The 21923-nt window shown below is 48.5% G+C and overlaps 1 protein-coding gene and 1 long non-coding RNA gene across 2 annotated transcripts; both read right to left on the reverse strand.

Annotated features, from left to right (window-relative positions):
* Positions 1-1166: 1166 nt before the first annotated feature.
* Positions 1167-5939, reverse strand: LOC141728780 (lactosylceramide 4-alpha-galactosyltransferase-like). Its single transcript, XM_074539206.1, has one exon. The coding sequence runs from the start codon at positions 5420-5422 to the stop codon at positions 4340-4342; it is 1083 nt and encodes a 360-aa protein (XP_074395307.1). The 5' UTR covers positions 5423-5939; the 3' UTR covers positions 1167-4339.
* Positions 5940-5950: 11 nt separating this feature from the next.
* On the reverse strand, positions 5951-20530 carry LOC141728781 (uncharacterized). The gene is made up of 3 exons (XR_012579952.1): positions 20309-20530; positions 11184-11300; positions 5951-7976 (listed from the first exon to the last, which is right to left on the reverse strand). It is a non-coding gene; the product is annotated as an uncharacterized LOC141728781 (long non-coding RNA).
* Positions 20531-21923: the final 1393 nt, after the last annotated feature.

The raw sequence follows: 21923 nt of genomic DNA on the forward strand, positions 1-21923 counted from the left end.
CCAGCTCCCCCTTGACCCTGTGATCAAGGGAGGCTCACCTTCCTGTCAATAAGGCTTGTGGGCACATTCATAAAATCCCTCTCTTATCAGTACAGCCACTAAATCCAGCGTCTGTTGCAGTTCCTCCTCAGTTGCCTGAAACAAATATTGCTCTGTACTTTACCAGACCTCTCTCCTCTCCCCAAATCCTTCCATGCATGGCAGTACCATGGATGGACTCACGACAACTCTCGTCCCAGCACAGGGACTCCACATCCACTCTGGGCTACCTGATCCAGTGTTTCACCACCCCCCCTTTCATTCTAATGTCCCACACTTCAAGGTGTGCCCATTGTGTCTCCTGCCATTTCTGCATTGAACAGAGGAGAGTCTCACTTGTGTCCTTCACCCACCCACCCACTCACCTTCAGCCAGGTGTTTCACACCCTGAACACACAGCCCAGCCTGCTCTAGTCCAGGGCAAGTCAGCAGAGCTCTCCCAGCCTCTCCTCATGCGCCGTCTGCTCCAGGCCCCTTCTCACCTTAGTGGCCCTTTGCCAGATTTGCTCCAGTACGGACGGGCTTCCCTCATCCTGGGATTCCTGAACCAGCCCTCCAGGTGTGTCCCACCAGTGCTGAGTGGTGGGCAAGGATTTGCATTAGGGGTAGATGGATGACCCCACATCATGGACTGCCTACAACCTCAGTGGCATCTACAACTTACCAGGGGTCTGCTGGAATCCCACCCAGCAGACAGGAGACACTCCAGGAGGTTCCTGGAGCACGTGGAAGAGAACTTGCTGACACAGGTGGCAGGCGAGCCCACCTGGGGAGGTGTGCAACAGGATTAGCTCTTTGCAAACAAAGGAGCACTGAGGGGAGGTGAGGTTGCCTGAGGCCATCTTGGGTACAGTGACTGTGAAAGGATTTGATCCCACTTCTCGGTGAAGGGAGCGAAGAAGGAGCAAGGGGGACAGAAAACGACGGCCTTGGATTTGTGGAGGACAGGCTTTGGTCTGTTTGGACCATGGGTTGAGAAAATCCCTTGGGAGGCAGTCCGGAGGGGCCAGGGAGCCCAGGAAGGTGGAGATTCCTCAGGAAGGAGGTCATAGAGGTGGAGAAGGAGCCAATTGCAATGTGCTGGAAGCTGGCTCACGGAAGGCTGGCTTGGTTAAACAGCAAGCTACCACTGGGGCCCAGGGAAGAACAGAGAGTTTAGGAGCTCAGGAAGAAGGGTCAGGCAACTCAGGAACACTACAAGGATGCCAGGAAGGTAATCAGAGAGAAAGACTAGAAAGGTAAAAGTTCAGCTAGAAGTCAATCTGGCCACCAGCATAAAAGTTAAGAAAGAAATGCTTTTCCAAATGCATTAATACCAAAAAGAGGCCAAGGAGATTCTCCATCCTTTATTGCACGTTGGGGTGGGAACATAACATGACCTCCAGGGATGAGGAAAAGGCTGAGGCACTCAATGCGTTCTTGACGTCAGCCTTTAACCAAAAGCCCAGTTAGCCTCCGCATATCCATCCCCATGAGGGAGAAGACAGAAACAGGGAGCAGAACAACGTCCCCTCGCTGCAGGAGCAAGCTGTCAGTGAGCTGCCGTGCTGCCCAGACATAGACAAGTCTAGGCAGATGCCATTCTTCTGCTGGGAGCTGGTGAAGCAGCCCACAAAGTCTCCAGTTTATCAGCAGTCTCCATCATTTATCAGCAGTCCCGGTGAACTGGAGAGCTGCTGGGTGACTGGAGGTTGTCCAATGTGACATCCTTCTTGGAGAAGGCTTGGAAGGACACCTGGGGGAAACAGAGGCCTGTCAGCCTGACCTCGTTGCCTGGGAAGGGTATGGACCAGATTACCTGGAGTGCAATGGCACCCTGTGTGCTGCACCACTGGGGCATCAGGCCCAGCCAGCACAAGTTCAGGCAGGTCCTGCTTGACTGACCCAACCTCCTTCTATGAGCAGCCAATGGATGGGGAAAGGCTGTGGATGTTGTGTACCGGGGCCTTCTAAAGCCTTTGACCACTGCTCCCACAGCGCTCTCCTGGAGAGCATTGTCCTCTCCGCCCATGGATTTAACAGGTTCCCTGTTGGCTGGGAATAAAGTGCTTGGGTGGCTGGGACCAGAGGGTGGCAGTGGAATTAATGCAGCTGGCAGTGGGTCACTGGTGCTGTGCCCCAGGGCCCACTGTCCGAGCCAGTCCCCTTCCATATCCTTGAGGCTGAACAAGATCTGAAGTGCCAGGTCCTGCCCCTGGGTCCCAGCAACCCCCAGCAGTTCCAGGCTGGGGAAGAGCCCAGCAGGAAAGGGCCTGGGCCTGCTGGCCCACAGTGCGTGCCCAGGTGGGCGAGAAGGCCAATGGCTGCTGGGCTGGGCCAGCAATGGTGTGGCCAGCAGGAGCAGGGCAGTGACTGTGCCCCTGCCACATGTGGGCACTGGGGAGGCCTCATTCCAAGGGCTGTGTCCAGTTCTGGGCCTGGCACTGCAGGATGGACACTGAGGGGCCGGAGCGTGTCCAGAGGGGGGAACGGAGCTGGGCAAGGGGCTGGAGCACAAGTCTGATGAGGAGCGGCTGAGGGAGCTGGGGGTGTTTAACCTGGAGGAAAAGGAGGCTCAGGGGAGCTCTATTGCTCTCCACACCTCCGTGACAGGAGGGTGCAGCCAGCTGGGCCCAGGCTCTGCTCCCAGGGAACAAGGGACAGGATGAGGGGAAATGAATAGAATGGTCTGGAATGGAAGGAGTGTTAAAGATCATCCTGTTCCACCCCTCCTGCCACGGAGAGGGACACTTCCCACCATCCCAGGTTGCTCAGAGCCCCATTCAGCCTGGTCGTGGACACTTCCAGGGACACAGGGGCAGCCCCAGCTTCTCTGGGCACCCTGTGCCTGAGTTTCATCACCCTCACAGAGAAGAATTTCTCCCTTATATCCAACCTAAACCTACTCTCAGCCACTGTGAAGCCATTCCCCCTTGTCCTGTCACTGCAGGCCCTTGCAAAGAGTCTGCATCTTTCCTTTAGGCTCCCTTCAGGCAGAAGAGGGCCTTGATTAGGTCACCCCAAAGCCTTCTCTGCTCCAGGCTGAACATTCCCAATTCCCTCAGCCTTTCCTCCCAGCAGAGCTGCTCTGATCCGTCTGATCTCCTTGGTGTCCCTGCTGTGCACTGGCTCCAGCAGCTCCCTGTCCTTCCTGTGCTGGGCCCAGAGCTGGCTGCAGCACTCTGTGCACCACAGTAGGTTCAGCTTTGCCACAAGGAAAAATTTCAGAGTGCTTTAGCATCGTGTGCCACAGGGTCCCCAGGGAAGTGGTGGGGTCAGCATCCCTGGAAGTGCTCCAAAAAATGAGAAGACATGGCACTTTGGGGTACAGGTTTGTGGGTATGGTGATAGTGAATCTGGTTGGACTCCCTGATCTTGGAGGTCTTTTCCAAACATCACGTGCTTCGCAGTTTTCATTTTTGTCCCTGAGGACGCTGCTCGGAGCACTGCACTTGGTCCTTCTGTTGACAGGGAAATGTCATGCTGTGGACTTCCCCATGGGGCTCAGGATTCCAATGAAAGGGATGTAATCCTCCTCACAGCACTGCAGAAACAAGAAATGCTGAGCTCCTTCAGAGTGTGACAATGGCTGCTTAGATGTTGGTACCCACAAGAACTACTTCAGCAGACCAAGGATATTCATAATTTCTGCACCTCAAAGAACTGCTTTTGTCAATTTCTTTTCCTGAGGCATCCCAGACATGTCATCCCACTGCTGTGGATTAAGAAACTGTAGGAAGCATAATTTGAACTTCCCTCACTTCAGAAGTTTAGAACAACTTCACAGTGAGCCACACACAGATCTAAACAGTTTTCTGCTTCTTAAAGCAAATTTCATAGGCACTTCATCTGTTTTCCCACATGGTAAGGATCTTTGCCAACCAGGGAATTCTGATCTGAGCCCCAACAATCTGTGACCTCTGTCACTGACTGGCAGTGATGGACAAAGTCAGAAACGCTACTGAGAGCAAGCCAATGATCCCTACAGTTGTGGAAAAATCACAAGGGGCTGCTCAGGCTGGGATTCACAGGAGGAGCCATTGGACAACACCAAGAATGGACCAGCTGAGAGATGCTGCTGAAGGAGTTCAACCTTCCCTGCAGCAACAGGTCTCATATAGGACTGCAAGAGAGGCTGCAGTCAGGTTCTGCTGTAAATTTGAAACACAGGGGATCAGAGGCAGATATCAGCAATGTCAGGTACAGAAGCACAGAGCAGTCGCACAGCTGCTCTGGGGTGTAGAAAGCAACTCTGGGGAAGGTCAAAGGCACCTGGTTTCCTTCAGACTGGGGAATGTCCCTGCCGCTAAGGGCCCCCAGGTCACACTGCACGCCTTGACAACTCTTCAGAGTCCTGCTTCATCTTTGCGTAGGTGGCAGGGCAGAACTGGGAATAGAGCTGAGCCAGCAGAGCCTGGGACGGGATCTCTAACTTGGTCCCGTGGCTCAGTTTGTTCCATATGTGCACTGCATAGGTGTTCTTAAGGAGTTTCTGGAGCTCCAAGGCACTGATTGCCTCAAACAACTTCTTCCAGTCCTGCCAGGGAATAGGATAAACAACTTCTTGGGCAAGAGCATTCACACCTTTGCAGCTCATGCTTGTGATAGTCCCAAGGGAGCACCACTTCTTGAAGACACGAGTTAGGAGCTCTGGGCCTTGGTGCCCCCAGACCCAGCCATTGTAATTCTGCACAAAGTCCTGCATGCAAAGCTCCATGAACTTGTGCTTGGCCTCAAAGGACAGAAAGGCTCCATTCAATTCACGGTCATCCTGAATGCCGAGGGCATTGGTTAGGTTCTGTAAGTTCTTAAGCACAATGAAGTCTGTATCCAGGTAGATGCCACCAAATTTCCACATGAGGACAATTCTGCAGGCATCAGAGAGGTTGGGTAAAAAATGAGGCTCCCAGTGCCGCAGAGGCCATAAGTACCACTTTTTCAGAGGTGTTCCAGAAAAGAGCTCTGTCAAGTCCAGGGGCAGGATTTCCACATTGGGGAAGCAGCTGAGCAAGGAGAAGGCCCAGTGCTTGGGCATGAAGCCGTTCCCTTTGGCCAAGCCTTTCATGAGCACCACGACTCTTGATGCAGGGTGTGTCCTGGCTGCTGACTCCACGGAGCACGAGAACAGGTAACTTGGGGCAGTTTGCTCCGAGGTCTCCACAAAAAACACATTTCCTGCGGAAGGAGAGGGCCCACCAGCCATGTTGAGGGCAGAAGGCACATAGTGAGCACAGCTCCTATCAGCAGACAAGCGGGAGGTGGGGCTGCTGCTCTTTGGGTCCTCCCCGATGCCCCAGTACAGCTTGTGGTAGGCAAGGGATACTAGAACAAAGATGAGGATAAACAGGGCACAGGTCTTGTGACTCAGCACCACCCTGGTCAGCTTTAGGAGGCAGCTGGGCATCCTGAGCTTTCTCTCTCCAGCCAGAGCCTGCTCTCCCGAGGCAGCCTGAAGGGAAGGAAAGAAAACAACCTGACAGATGAGGCAGCAGAGTATGAGCCTTCCTTCACAAGCGTGTGTGTCCCACCTTCATGGCAGTGCACAACAAACTCTGGGAACACCATTAGAGAACTCCTCTGTCATGGTTTAGAACTTCAGGCCATTGTGACCATGAGACACATATGCAAAAAATTCTGGGAGGAGGAAACCAAACAGGCTGCGAAGAGGACAGAGAACTCAGGTCGCAGAGTTGCCTTTGTTATATCTCCCTTGATCACTGGGACTTGATCACATATGGAAGTTCTCATGGGCCCAGAAAATGGCTTATTTGATGCACTGGGTCGTATCCTAAGGTAAGGCACTGGGACTTGGGGGACAGAGGAGAGGCAGCCAATACACGTATGATCAGCTCTGGATCCCCAGAAAGTTTTCTCCTCCTGCACAGAAATGCCAGCATGTGCTGCCAGTGCTACAAGCAAAATCCCACCCACCCTGCCTTATACAGACCCCTTTACACTCTCCACCCTCCACACCACAGCTGGGTTAACCCTGTAAATAATTTTTTTGAACAGTTGAAGACAAAAAAGTACCGACTTGGTGGGACAGAGCCGGTGCTGTAGAGAAGGCACAAAACTCACCTGTCCTTGCTTTCAGGATACCACAGAATTCCCTGCTCAGATGAAAGGATGTTTAAAAAATTAAAGATTGCAAGGATGACCACTACTCTATAGTCAATTGCTTTTTATGAAAATGATTGGTGAATACATGTAGAAAAAAGGGTAGGATGTGACGTCGTTAATCCGTAATGAGTAGCTGATACAATGGTCAAAAAGATGCACCATGAACAAATAAGTTAGTTAAAAAGTAATTAAAGAAAAAGCAGGATATTGAAAACCCACAGTTGCTACACTTTGAGCTTTAGACTGCTGGGAAAATGGCTTCATTTGTTTTCTCCTCTTTTGCTAAAATTTCCCAGCGCTCACACTGCTGCTGGGGCTGCCACAATTACTGAGCTGAGCCTTCCACAGAGCCGCCTGCTCCCACCCCAAGCCCTAAGTACAGGATGCCCCCTTGCAAACACACTCTTTTCATCAAATGCTTTACTCGTTCATTAGGGAGTGCACTCTCATATGGCAGGGATGTCAGGGAAGGACTTGGCCCAATTCAGGTGTCCCTCATTCTGTGCCAGCTCCCCCTTGACCCTGTGATTAAGGGAGGCTCACCTTCCTGTCAATAAGGCTTGCGGGCACATTCATAAAATCCCTCCCTTATCAGTACAGCCACTAAATCCAGGGTCTGTTGCAGTTCCTCCTCAGTTGCCTGAAACAAATATTGCTCTGTAGTGTCCCAGACCTCTCTCCTCTCCTCTCCCCAAATCCCTCCATGCAGGGCAGTACCATGGATGGACTCACGACAACTCTCGTCCCAGCACAGGGACTCCACATCCACTCTGGGCTACCTGATCCAGTGTTTCACCACCCCCCCTTTCATTCTAATGTCCCACACTTCAAGGTGTGCCCATTGTGCCTCCTGCCATCTCTGCATTGAACAGAGGAGAGTCTCACTTGTGTCCTTCACCCACCCACCCACTCACCTTCAGCCAGGTGGTTCACACCCTGAACACACAGCCCAGCCTGCTCTAGTCCAGGGCAAGTCAGCAGAGCTCTCCCAGCCTCTCCTCATGCGCCGTCTGCTCCAGGCCCCTTCTCACCTTGGTGGCCCTTTGCCAGATTTGCTCCAGTACGGACAGGCCTCCCTCATCCTGGGATTCCTGAACCAGCCCTCCAGGTGTGTCCCACCAGTGCTGAGTGGTGGGCAAGGATCACTCCCCATAACTTTTCAGGCCATGCTCCACAGGCTGTGAGGACATCTCCTGTCTCTTGGTTAGCTTGGTGGTCCAGAGGATGACGAGACCCTTTTCTGCCCAGGTGCTTTCCATCAAAATGCTGCTATAATTTTAATGGCCTTGCTTATTAAATTTAAAAGCCAAGTTAATCAATACAGGTTTTGAAATATGCAAACAAAAACGTGTCCATGCAAAAATTGCAAAATGCATAGAGACATCTCAATGCCCAATGTTAACAGTGATATAAGAAAATCATCAAGGATCCCTTGTTCCAAGCACAAAATGGATAAAACAAAGGAAACAGACACAGGGCTGCCACCACAGATTATTTTGTAACTTTACCATACAAAGACTGCCACCAGTCTGCTGGTTATGGATTTGCACATGCTTATGCCCACTTTTAGTCCACCCTGCCCTGAGGAGAGTGATTTCCTGCCCTACATGACTAACAGTGGTTCACTGATATTTCCTTGTTAGCAACATCACAGACAGCAAAAAAGGAAAGCAACCCAAATTAGATGATAATTGAAAGATTGACTGATGGTACAACATGCATGGTGCATGAAGCCAACTTACATGAAGCCAAAAAAGCATCCTGCATTCCTGTGATCCTTCACTTTTAAAATTGTAACAGCAGATATTCAGAAGTCCCTGAAACCTGGCAAATCATTCCTAATAAGAAAAAAACTTCATTACTGAGTGATAGTCTTATAAAACATCATATGATCCATATAACAGTTGAAGTAGACAAATTCTTCCATAACAAATGAAAGAAATGACCTGTAAAAATTGTTTAAGGGCATGCATTTGTGATGTCAGAGAACAAAATGTTACATTTTCACTTTGCACTGAAAGCAATTAGGATTGTTTTTATATGATTACATTAGAACTGTGTAATTCTCAGAGTATGAGTTCTGCAGAAGTTCTCAAAACCTCCAGGCCTCAATCTCAATCTCACTATACCAAGTAAAACCAAGTGTTTTAGCCAGAGGTGACCAGCTGATTACAGGAAAACTGCAGTTGACCATATTGCAGAAGTGCAAGTGTTGTTTCAAGAACAGAGTATAAATGGAGGATTTTAATAAGGACTTTGCTATTGTTTCTCATCTAGGATTTAATTAATACAGCTTATACCTAGATAATTAGGAGATTTAGCCTATGAAGCTGTATAGGCCTGCAAATAAACAGAAAATTACAGGAAAGAGGGTGTAAAGAGATGATTTAACTAGTAGTAAATATATGCATATATATAGTTACATAATATGCTATTAACTAAAATGGATTTGCAGTGTAATTCTTTGTTGTACCTCAGAACATGCAGAGAAACTGGTTAGAGATGGTTTTGCATCTTGTGCAAGATGCTTTTGTTGATCCCAACATTTTCAAGCAATAGCCGGGCCCTCTTGTAGCCATGTCAACTGTCATTCCTGCAGTTCTGGGCACTAAAAATATCCTTCTGGACTTTGAGAAAGTACTGCTGGGTTAGCAAAGCAGAGAGTGGCAGCTCTTGCAGCAAGGGACCCAGCACTGGAGGAGTCTAGCCTGGGGCTGGCTGGAGGATCTGGTAGAGATCAGCCAGAATTTGTCATGAACATCCAATCTTCATGGGCTAAATGAAAGTACACTGTGGTACAGCTTCACTTCTTTCTTTGTTTTATTACTGCTTCTTCTTGTGTATTTTTGTCAACTACGTTATGGGATTAAACTATAAAAGCTATATTTAAGTGTACCTCCAGCACAAACAGAGCAACACAGCTTTGTTAGCCTTGGAAAAAACAGAGAGGAGGGGAAAAAAAACCCAGCAAACCTTTGCATACCTAGATAGCTGCTAAGAATCTGGAACAAAAAATATCATCCATCACAAGGAGCCTGATAGAAGTATTTTGGGGACCCACCAGAAAACAGCTGAAGATCTCAATTTTCTCCAGATTTACATTACTAATGAGGGTAGAAGAGGTGAGATTGGACAATAACAGCATTCAGTAGGTAACTAATCAGGCTGCTAGGCATGGAAACACAGAGTGATGCCCAACAGGAATGCATCCACCAGCAAATTCCCCTAGTATTTAGGGGAATTAGTTTTTAGCATTTTACCAACAGCTTTAGAGTCCGTCCTCCTGAACCCAGAGAGGATGGCAGACTAAGCACGTGTGAATGTTTGAGGTAAGAGGAGAGCAAGTCTTGTAAATGTAGTATATTAGACCAATAAAATACTGCAGCTGAAGGCAGAGAATATTTAAGGCACCTGTCTCTTAACTGCATCTTCTGCATTTATCATGACTTCACCTTTCCAGAATGAATCCTGCAATCTCCAATTCTCTTAGAGTGGGTTTACAACTATGTTTTCTCCTGAAATAAAAGAAAGAAGTGTACACACCCTCTTGTATAGCTGTAATGAAATGCTGGATAGACACTCTGTGGGATAAGATGCATTAAAAGCAAGTCAGAGCAAAGAGTCAGAGGATGAGATTAGCAACTTTCTACCAAAAAAATCCCAAACAACCAGATTGTGGGAAGAAATAATATGGCAGTTTTGATAGCTGCTGGTTCCCAGATCACTGCACACAAAGCAGCCACAGATATGATGGTATCTCACTGAAGCTGTCCAGAAAAAGTATCTACAGGGTCTGTTATCTGCAACAGAGAGTATCAATGATGCTGTTGATAGGCAAAGGCCACAAACAGAAAATCAGATAGCCAGACATGGCAACATCATCACATTTCAATCAGCCTCCCTGAATACAAGAAGCAGTAGCCCAAGCTGAAGGCAAATGGTCAGTACATTTAGAAAGTCAGAAATTTGGAGGATCAGGTTTGTTAAGCAGGACCTGCCTCTGATGGATGTGTGCTGGCTGGGCCTGGCCCCCTGGCTGGTCACGCTCAGTATGATCTGTTCCAAAGCCTTCCTTGGCATCAAGCTCAGGCTCATGGGCTTGTGGCTCTAAAGATCCTCCTTTCAGCCTTCTTGTAGATGAGTGTCACACTGGCTAGCCCTCAGTCTTCTGGGACTTCCCCAGTTGACCAGGCTGCCAGTAAATGATGGAGAGCAGCTCCATGAGCTTGTCCACCAGCTCCCTCAGTTCCCTTGAGTGGATCCCACCTGGCCCCACAGATTGTGCAATTTTCAGTGGAAGAGCAGGTCACTGTTTCCTCCTGGATTACAGAGGTGTTATCCTGTCCCTATCTCCCAGCTCAGGGGGCTTGACACCCTGATAATAACTGGTCTTTCAGTTAAAGACTAAAGCAAAGAAAGCATCAAGTACCTCAGCCTTTTTCTCATTCTTAGTGGCAATGTAATAAAGGCTGGAGAGTCACATGTAATCCCCTCACATGTAATAAAGGATGGAGAGTCTCCTTGGCTCTCTGCTATTAATGTATTTGAGGAAAAAAAAGTGCTATCTCTTGTGGCGTATGCCAAATTAAGTTCTAGCTGGGCCTTTGGCCTTTCTGATTTTCTCCCTGCGTAACCTAATGACACCCTTGTAATCTTCCTGAATCACTTGTTCCTTCTTCTAAGCTGGTAAATATATTTTTTTCCCCTTGAGTTCAATCAAAAGCTCCCTGTTCATCCAGGCCAGTTTTCTTCCCTGCTGGCTTGTCTTATGGCACATTGGGCTGGCCTGTTCCTGTGCCTTTCAGATGTTGTTCTTGGAGAATGTCCAGTGTCCCTCGGGACTGCCTCCCAAGGAACTACCTCAACCCTGAGCAGACCAAAGTCTGGAAATCCAAGGTAGAAGTTTTGTGACTCCATTCCATACTTCTTCAATTGAAAACTCATTTCAAGACCATTATGCCCAAGACAGACTCCAACCACCACATCTCCCACCAGCCCTTCTCTGTTCACAAACAGCAGGGCCCAGCACCCCAAGTTCCTCTTACCTGTAGCCAGATGCAGAAATCAGTTCTGGGTTGTTTCAAAGTGATCTCTGAACTCCCTTCCAACTCCTTCCCTACCAACCTTCTGCCCCTCTAACAGGTTTCATGTTCCTTCTGCAACTGGAAAAAATATTAATAATATTGGTAGCTTTACTATGTTTTGGAAATTGTTTTCAAACAGTGTTTTCTATAGTCTCATGGTGTTGCCATATTTAACTTGCCAGACTTCATTTTCCCTCTGGTGATAAGTGCCATTTTGAAGAGTGCTTTATACTTCTTGTACCTCTGCCAGCACATTACAGGATGCTGTTTGGCTTCGTCATTATACACAAATTTAAATGTCAAGATCTCAGCTTAGGCTGTAATGGCAGGGTGCAGCTGAGTGACTTCCTTCTGCAGTTCTCTCTTCTGAACTCTGCCTGTTCATCTGATTTCCAGGAATGGTTATAAAGCAAAAACCAGAGACCAAGAGCCAAGTGAACAAGGAAATAGTTACAATCACTTGAGAGAAATAACCCTGAAGTATCTATGAACGAATGTTCATAAGTGGCATAACCAAACAGAGCATGGGGAGAGCTTTGATTCCCCTCTTCTCTCCTGCTGAGGACACACCAGCCCTAGGCAGAGCTCAGTCCCCAGCATATATCACATTAAGACAGGTAATGGCACTTTCTCACAAGAATCTGCTTTGCACTATGGCCTTCCAAGACTGCACATTTTGGGAGGAAGGAGATAAAACAAAGAGGAGAATAAAAAGGGGGAAAAGAGCCCTACAGAGCATTACTCCTTACTGTGCGTCCTGGATGCCCCCAACACAAGAGCTCCTGGCACAGGAGAGCTCTCAGGCAGCAGAGAAAATAATCATCCTTCAGTCACTGCCCAGGAAACTGGATCCAGAATTTCCTTCCTGATCCTTCCATGCTCCTCTTCTGCTGCACTGGCCAGTTCTGCATCACCAGCCCCACCCCTGGCTTCCCCCTTGAGGTACAGCACCTGTGTCCCAGCTAACCTCCATGAGCCCAAGGAAAGCAGTCATGGCATGAATTAAGCTGTATAAACACACAGTTTCTTTGAAGGGCACCATCATCAGTGTGGCAATGCTTTTCTCAGAAGTGCCTGGCTCTTAATAAAGTTAAAAACTCAGAAAAATTTCACAAGGAATATACTCTTTGAAGAAAGAGATAAAAAAGTTGTCTGAAAGATGTAGAACATTTTAGTGTCTCCTCTGCTTTAATCCCTGTTTGTCTTTTGGTAGAAGTTTCCATAATTTAAAAGAAATAAAATCAATACAATTCACCGGTAAAAACAGAAGTTCTCAGACAAACCAGAAATGTGCATAATGTAATGGAGAACTATATTATGCCTCCTAAAGAAAGCTATGGGTCAGCTTGATAACAGAATTTTCCATTTCAGATTAATTGCTCTTCAGCTGAAAACAAGACAAAAACTCTGATGAAATTTTTTTCTCTCTCATTTTCTTTCCTCCTCTATTGAACAAAAGCCTTATTGTTCTATGAATTTCCCAAGACACCTTCAGCTTCTCAGACTGGCCACTTTGGAATGTTTCTACAGTACCTGACACATCACCTGGCCAGCAGCCCAGGGAACAGCCACCTCTCAGTCAGCTGCCCTTCCCTCCAGACCCTCTGCTTTCCTCGGGACCCTGAAAGGGTAACACACATTTTCTGTCATACAGCTGCAAGAAACAGCAAGACCCCACCATTCTGTCCCTAACAGCTTCCAGCCTTTCTTAAAAACGTTCAAGCAGAGGCAGTGTGCTGCTCTGACCAGCTGTGGTTTTGGTGTGCAATGGGCTGGGTTTGTCTAGTTTGGAGCTTGTTGGAACCAGCTGGAATCACGGCCCTGTTCCACACAGGTGAGCCCTGCAGCCCTGGCTCCCCAGCCCCTGCCAGTTCTGCCTCATACACAGTACTTTGCAGTGTTCAAATACAGAAAAGTCCCTAGGGGTTTTTTTATTTCCTGTAAGGATGAAACTTGGATTTCAATGTTGGATTACCAGCTGGTGAGCTGCTCTTCACTACCTAGTGCAAACAAAACTGGTTAAAAAAGATATTAGATGGTGAGGGTTACTGACTTCCTGAACTACTCATATATTTATTTCCCTTCCCTTTGTGGTAACATCGATTTCCAAAAATTACCTGTCCAGTTCTTTAGAAATTCTTTAAAGAAGGAAGATGAATGATCCCAAGTGCCATGTCATCATTTACCAACTTGAATGCAAAGGACTTGCCAACTATTTATTTATTAATAGCTTCCCATTCCCTATTTTATTATTTGCTTAAACCCATCAAGAGTTTATCCCAAGCAGCTCTTAAGCATGTACCAAAGGGTTCTCTACCAGTTAAACAGGAAGATAGAGACATCCCAGCACTGCCACACACCTGTGAAGACTTCCCAGAAAGCAAAGCTTTGTGTCACAACTGAACCAGCTTAAGGAGAAGTTGCCAACAAAGGGGAGATTACCTCAGTAATCTGAGGCAGAAAACTTTGCCTACAGAATAAATAGGAAGCTTTCCTGAGCATTTCTTTCCACAGAACAGCTTGACTGAAGCACAGCTGTGAGAGGGAGAAGAGCACTAGCTTTCCTTCAGCACTTCTCCCTTACAAACAGCAAGGAAATAGCAATGATCTGGTTTGGTTTTTTTAAAAGACTCTCCACAGCTTAACAGGAGAGAAAGACAGAAGTATCTCAGGCAGTAAAGAGGTGCAGCAGATTCCAACAGCGGTTTCAGCAACAGCTGGGAAAGCAGCAGGGAAACCACAGAGTCCTCTGGGGCACTGCAAACAGCCCTGAAGCCAGAGGAAAAGCTCCATTTCTTCCCATCACGTCTGATGAAGTCTCATCAGAAGCTACCCAACAGCTGATGGTGATGCACCCCTGAGGTTCCACCCCTTCAGCACTTTCAGTGGAGAAAATAAAGCAAGAGGAAAGACCACAACCCCAGGAATGACTGCCACACCAATGCAAACACGCAGCTGTGTTTGCCTGAAATTCACTCCTGTTTTTACCTTAGCGGTGCTTTGTGACTGCCTAAAAAGCAAAGCAAACATTAATAAATCTCCTGGTCCTGTCAGAAAGAGGCGCTTTAGGACTTAGCTGGGACAACACAGAGAGGACTTGGGAACAAAGAGGTATCACAGCAGCCAGAGACAAGAGCCAGGTCCTCCCTCCCTGAAACCAGGCTGTGCTTCCCACGGGGCCAGGGACTGACCTGTTGAGTGCTTTTCCTGCGGCACCCAGAGCAAGGAATAAACCTGTTTGGTTTTTCACAGTCCCTTTTGTGTGGCAGTTGCTGTGCAGGAGCGTGTGCCACATGGCAGCAGCAATCCCAGCAGGCACAACGCAGCTCCCACGCTGCCAGAGCCCCGTCCCGCTCCAGCCCCAGTGGTTGGTCACCCATGGCTGCAGCAATGTGCTGTTGGCTGAGCAAGGCACAGAACACCCATCCCAGAGTTTCCAGGGGCAGACAGGGCTGCAACCCACTCCAGGTGATATAAGACAAGTTTAGAGCATTTCCACACAGGTCAGGTGGAACACTGGGTTTAAATGCTTTGTTAAATACGGTCCGTGATATTGAGTCTAGGATATTTTCCCAGACTAACATTAGTAAAGATCCAGAGTATTTTTGCTGCTGCTTCATGGAGAAGGTCAAATCCATGATTCCATTCCTACCTGCCAACAGGTTTAGCCCTTGCTTTTGTTTTTCCCAGAAGGCCAAGATTTTTCTTTCTTAAGCTTTTCCTTTAAAGGCCAATGGAAACATTAAATCACAAGAAAATAAAGAAAATCTTAAAAGCTCAAGCTAGAATCAAAGCATAATTGTCAAGGCAGACTTTTAAATAACATTTGGTACACCAAAATTAAACATACTAATCTTGGATCTAGAGCTAAGGCAATTTAGAAATAACCAGTGGGTGTAATCCCCAACAAATACATTTGGTGTTAAGGCACCCTTAAGTGAAATTTAAAAAAAAAAAAAAAGGCTGCTGAAAGTTTACATAAATCAGCTCCCAGTTACTGTGTTTCAGAGTAGCTGGACACCGGCATTTTCTTCCTTTTGAGCACAATGGAAAATTCAAGACTGCAAAGCTTTCATCGAAAAGAAATTAGAAAAAAACCCTCCTAGAACTAAAGACTGCACAGATTGTCAAAGCAAAGCTTCTGGGTTCTTTTCTTTCCAAAGGACACAGACCAAAGTGCCCTGCACTGCACCTTCTGCTTCTACCCCTTTGCTCTTTCCAGTACAGCATGTTTGCCACGAGCATTAACTCTGAATTGCTACCTCAGGCTGTGGAGAGCTGTGGCCCAGGCTGCTCTCTAGGAATACTTGGAATGAGGCAGTGTGCAGCAGAGAGATGGCTCAGGACCCAGGTTTGGGTCTGTGCTCCTCTGCTCCTGTCCCAGTGCTGCAGACTGCCTGGGAGAGGCTGCCGGTCAGCCTGTGTGAAACCACTGCCACAGTCACAGCCTAAGAGGGAATCACCAGGCCTTTCCCAAGGCTGCACCACGCACTGTCCTTGCCACATTTCAAATGCCTTGATTTTTACACAGCCTGCACCTAAGTTATAGTTTCCTGCTCACTGATGAATACCCAAACATATGGAACATGGAATACCAATATTGATAGCCTGATGCCAATACATAAGGAAGATCAAGAGCTAATGCAATTGGTTCTGTTCACTTCTGCACACTCCATAAGAATATCCCATTTGCACTTAGCTCCAACAGGGCATATCAAGATCGCTGGTGACCTCCCTGAATGCATCCTTTGAAAATTCCATACTGTTTGTGCTCCATGTGGCACTTACACAGAGAATTCACCTGCTGATCAAGAGCAGAGATTTCTAACACTGAAATTGTGACTGCCTGCTCAAATGAACCAAGGGCTAACTACTGGAGGGAACAGCTGGAGCTGTACCACAGCAGGGTTAGGGTGGATTTTGGGAAAATGTTCACCCAGAGAGTGCTGGGGCACTGAACAGTCTGCCCAGGAATCTGGTCACAGCACAAGCCTGAGAGAGTTCAGGGAGCATTTGGCCAATGCTCTCAGCCCACGGCAGGATTGTTGGGGTGTCTTGTCCAGGCCCAGGGGTTGGACTCAGTGATCCTTATGTGTTCCTTTAAACTCAGCTTATTCTGTGATTCTACTCAAACAGAGGGCTGGCAGGAAAATGTAATTTCTGCCCTGCAGCTTTCCAAAATTCCCCCAGGGAGCTGTGCAGGTATGAGCTGCTCCCTCTGGGGCCAGGCCACCAAGGTGTGGGGCAGCAGGACCCTCTGGTGACATCTGCTCCTCACTAATGAGGGATACTTGGGATTACCCAAAAAGCCCCAGGAAGACTAATTTTCTTAACTTTACAAAATGCTGTTGCTAGTCTTAAGACCACTTATTGAAATGCAAGATTCTGCATGTCATTGGAAGGATTTTATATAATCTTGATTGTTTCTTAAGTGAAGGTTCATAAACACAATCAAAACACCATGGCTTGATGTCTTCCTCAGACTTGTGCCTATTTCAAAAGTGGAGAGGTAAGATTTACTTGTACCAGACAGACACAACAGCAGAGCAGCAAAGCCCCAGCAGCAGGTGCTGCACAGCCAGCCAGGCCTCCCTGCTGCAGAACGCAGCATGGCAGTGATGTGGGAGATGTAACCTGCCACCCAGCTCAAAAAGAACTGCAGCAACCTGGAGCCCACCCCTCATTTTCTTTTTTCTGAACCTTCATTCACCCCCTTCAGGATGGGCTGTGGCCTCCTCACTTCCTCATGGCAGTTGCACAGTTCCCCAACGCTGTTCTGCTCAACACCTTCCTCCCCACGCTGCCAGAGCCCTTGAGCCCAGCACAGGACACTGGGGAACAGCAGCTGTCATAGGATGGCTTCAGGAATCAGAGGTGACCACCAACCCACAAACCCTGAGCTGGGAGGCAGGAACAGAAAATGGAATTGCACAACAGGAGAGAAAGCTCTGGTATTTCGCTTTCCACCCAAAGAACACAGGACAATAATTCTCAGCATCCTGTCAAGAAAAGTTTCCCAACACCATTTTCTGTAGACCATTTTTTGGGTCTTCTTTAACTGAAAGGAGCAGCTTTGTACCTCTCAGCTTTTAGTTTTCAGAAAGCAGCTACATAAACTCCTCATCAATACTTAAAACGAAAGGGATGGCAGAATTTGGCTGTGTAAAGCTGCCGGAAGGGGCAAAGAGACAAAAGGACAGATGCAAGCAGTAGGCAAGCTGGGAAACTGATACAAGCTCCATGCCACCAACAGCTTTGAAACAGTAGTTTCCTGTTACTGTGCTTCTGTAGGAAGTCATGCAGGCTCTTGTGCACTGGGGTATAAAATTTAAGACTAAACACTGTCTTAATCCTCACAGCTCAAGAGAATACTGGCACGTGGCTGGAAAAGGAGCTGCCCTTTGGTGGCACATCTGAGGAGACCATAAGAGCACAGAAGCCAGAACTCCACCTGATCAGGAAGTGAGAAAATTCTGTTGATTTGCAGAATCACTGTTAACTACAAGGAAAGATGGTCTAACAGCAGACTACACATGGATTTAAGGTACCTCTGTTTATTTTGGTGCTCTGGAACAGGTTTCTTACAGATCAAGGAGCAGGTCACTTAGAACTGAAGCAGGAAGTACCACCTCTGATTTGAAATTATATGGAAGTAAATGTCTACATTTCTTCAAGGATCTCAGGGGTTGTTTTTTAGTCTCACAACTTCCCTCCTATGAGTATGAGGAAGTACTTTCTTATGTGACACCACAACTGCAAGGTTGAACTTATTAAATATTGGGAGACAATTAACCTTGCATGGACAGGAGGTTTTATGCAATTGTACAAAAAAGAGTGAATGTTGTCCTTTCTATGAGAAAAATCTAAATAAACATGACTTAATCCTTCGCTGACAGGGGAGTGGTTGGTTCACAATGCCATAATCTCAAGTTCCACTAGAACTCATTTAAACTGTTGGGTGGAGTTCCCGGGTTTAAGATTAATTATCAAAGTCAGTGAAGACAGTAAAAAATGAGTTACAAGTGAGTAGGTAGCATATCACCTGTTTCTCAGTGAAGACACCACCCAAAAGAAGATCTGTGAATCTGCTCTGGAACCTGAACAACCCAGCAACTTGAGGTGTTTTAGTGTTAATTTGATCAGGAGTAAAACACATCCCCCTGATGAGAGCAGAGAAAGGAACCAGCAATCCAGACGACACGGTCCAAGTTTTTGACAAAACTGGGAAGCACAACCCTTAGGGAGCTGAATAATAGCACAGCTACAGTGATTGACTGGGGGGCTGCCAGTGGAGACAAGAGGGGTGAGCCAGTCTCTCCTGCCATCACATACTGCAACTTGGGCCAAACCCCCAGGGCCCTGACAGCAAGGCACATCCAGCACATGGGTGCCCTGCTCCTCTGGTCTCACCTCTACCCAGGGAACAGGCACGCCTGCGTGGCTGCTCATGGGGACTGTGACTGGCACAAAGGCTTCTCTTCATACTAGAGACCAAATGAAATGAAAGCAAGATTGAAGAATTACTCATAAGCACCTTGTGCCAAAATATCTGCTGATGACAAAGCCAAGGTGAGGGCTGATTGCTGCTAAAGGAAGTGGCCCCACTCCCTCCCTCCTCAAGCTCTTCCTCGGTGCTCCTCTGAATCTGCTGTGACAAGCCTTGCTAAAGCTAAAGCATCAAAAGGCTGCTTCTGCTGAAGGTTTGAATGTTCTTCCTTGTGGCACAGACACAAATATTGGTACAAAAAGATTCTATGGCAGGCATCCAGGAGGCTGCATCCCTCTGCTGTCACTGAATTTCAGTGCATGGTAACTTGGCACAATGATACCTCTGAACAGGAAAAACTTCATTAGACCCACATTAAAAAAAAAAACTTCATTAGAGCCATAGAGCTTGGATGGAGAGAGCAAATGCCTCGAGAATGAGTAGAAATCCCATAGGAAGGAACCTTGAGGCACAGGGAGAGCTGCTCCCTGAACTGCACACCCAAAGCTAAACCTGGAGGCAGACTGCTTCTCACTCAACTCCACACACTCCTGCCCTCAAGAGTAATGGCCATCAGTGTGTTGCCAAACAGGGCACACGAACAAGAGAAGGGCATTCACATGTGCCTCACCAGCCAGTGTTCCTTCCCACAGAGCCACTGTCTCAAGATGCTGCTGGGATTGCTACAAAACCCAGACACAGGGGTATTTGAGTTTCTTGAGATTTCCTTCTCGGGTTTCCATTGCAACAAATCCCGTGGATAACAGTGCAAAACCACCAGTTTCTTGAGAGTTAAGAAACATCCAGTCTATTCTGAGAAACCTCTCACGCACTAGAAGGCAACATGTTCACTTTACCAGGATGGTTCATTTTTAGCCAAAGCTTCTAAACTCGTCTTCTTTCAGCAGCATTAATAGTTTTAGGTTACTACAGTTACAAAAGTTCTCTAATTTTTTTTAATGGCTCTTTAGTGCACAAAAAAGTGGAGGTGCTCTCTTCTCCCCCTCCTACAGTGCTATTGAGAATCTCCATCTTTCTCCCTCAGATCTTACCCCTGTCCAGAATCCGACGTTTTCCAGAGCACGTCTGCCCGGGAGCACGGCAGCCAGCTGCACCCTCCCCGCTCACCAGTTCTGATGTCTTTCCACCCTCTCAGCCAAGCCCGACCTCTTAGTCACCGCTGGCAGAGCGGAACTCCGCTTTTCTTCCTCCCAGCTGACCCCTTCCTCTTCATCCTCCCAGACCTTCCAGCGTCCCACCAGCGCTGCTGGGGCGGGATGGAGCCCTCGCAGCCTGCGGCACGGGCGGGCACGGCGGGGGAGCTGCCGCCCTCGCCCTCCCCTTGGCCACACGCCCCTCACAGCGGCGCGGGGAGCCCGAGAGGCGCTGCCCCGCACGGAGCCGGCCCCGCACCGCACGGCCCCGCAGGGAGCGCTGGGGGCTGCCCCAGAGCCCCGCACGGAGCCGGCCCGGCGCTGCCGGGTCCCGCTGCCGCTCCGACCCGCGTCGCCCCCGAGCAAAACCGCCCCTATCCCCGAGCGGGACACGAGGGCCCAGCCGCCCGGCCCGGTCCAGCCCAGCCCCGCAGCCCCGGGCTCACCTCGCCGAGAGCGCGGCTCCGTCCCGCAGCGCCGCCCCCGCCGGACGGGACCGAGATGTCCCTCCGGGGCCGCCCCTCAGCTCAGCTCGGGTCGGCTCGGGTCAGGGAGACCCCTCGGGATGGACCCGTCCCCTCCCCGAGCCCCGGAGCGGCGGCGGCGCCCCGCGGAAGGGCTCCACCCCCAGCGCTGCCGCTTTCGGCCGGGCGCTCTGGGACTTTTAATTCCCACTGTACCACTTCAAATTGTTCTAAGGACTTTTTCCCCCACCTGGCTCTCTCTTTCTCACTTGCAGGAGTTTGCGCTCTACCCCGCAGGCAGGGAACCCGAGCCGTCCCAGCGCTGTCTCGCTCGAGTAGCGGTGCGTGGCAGGGTGACCCACCCTGGCCAGAGACATCCCGACATCGGGAGCCGCTAATTACGGACTGGAGGAGGAGCAGGGGAAGGCGGAAACTTCTCACACCTGTGGACGCCGAAAGAGATCTTATACAAAGTCACTAAAAATAAGAAGCTGAAAATTGTAGTTAAAAAAAAAAAAAAAAGCAAGCAGCCCGTACCTGAGCTGCTGACCTGTTGCTAAGCAAGTTTCAAACGTACCCTCAAGCAGGAGGAACTTTTCTATTAAATTCCTGGCAATGATTGCTTAACAAGTTCTTAATGAACATGAACAAAGAAGGGAAATTTGGGCTTTCATTTAGAAGAGTGCTGTTGAGTGCTAGGCTGCTGTAGGGTGGAGTAAATTGCATTGGAAGGTCACCAGAGATTTTGCGAAGCAGGTTAGGCGATATAATAAAGAATGGTTTAGACAGAGATATTCTACCTGGAGCAAGAGCTGAACACGAGCTCTTTAAAGATGCCTTCCAGCCCCGTGTTTTGATTTCCACGATATTTATGTGTTACTAAGGTGTTACAAATGTTGTACCTGTGACAAACCTTTCCACCACAGAAATAATCACATTGCTGCAAACAAAAACGCTTTCGCCGCAAACAAGTAATCTGAAATTGCATCTCCCCACCAATAATGCGTTATTTCTTTTATCAGAACAGGTCTTAATCAAAATTTAAGCTAAAAGAGATTTCAAGATATTTTCGTCTGTGCGGCTGAGCAGAATTTAAATTTATGAGAGAGTTGCTGCTCCTGAAGGTGTCAGTGCTCATCCTCCTTGGAGCATCCTGCTTGGATGCGATTTCTTGCCTGGTCCCTGGGTGGGAGCAGCTCTCGGATGCAGAGGGAGGCAGGATGGGGTTTGTGAAGCCCATGGGAGCGTTCAGGAGCCGGCAGATGGATCGTGGGGGCTCGTGGGGCAAGCACAGTATCTGCCAGCACTGCCACACACAGACACCCCGTGGGAAGGTGACAAAGGAGGGAAGGAGGGTCTGGAGGCTAGATCTCTCTCCATAAGAGTTCCAGAGCCAGCATTTGTGTCCCCTAGGGTTACTACAGCAGGGATGGTAAAAGTTTCTGGACATGGCGATGTACCCAACCAGCAGAATTCAGACCACCCGTGTGCCTCAGGGCTGTTTCACCAGCAGCTCCTGAAGCTTGAAGTAGGGCAGTACTCCAAGGATGCCATCCACACCACTCACAGGTCTGGGCTGGAGTATGCGGGGTCTCAG

This window comes from Zonotrichia albicollis, chromosome 4, assembly GCF_047830755.1.
Source record: "Zonotrichia albicollis isolate bZonAlb1 chromosome 4, bZonAlb1.hap1, whole genome shotgun sequence".
Taxonomy (NCBI): domain Eukaryota; kingdom Metazoa; phylum Chordata; class Aves; order Passeriformes; family Passerellidae; genus Zonotrichia; species Zonotrichia albicollis.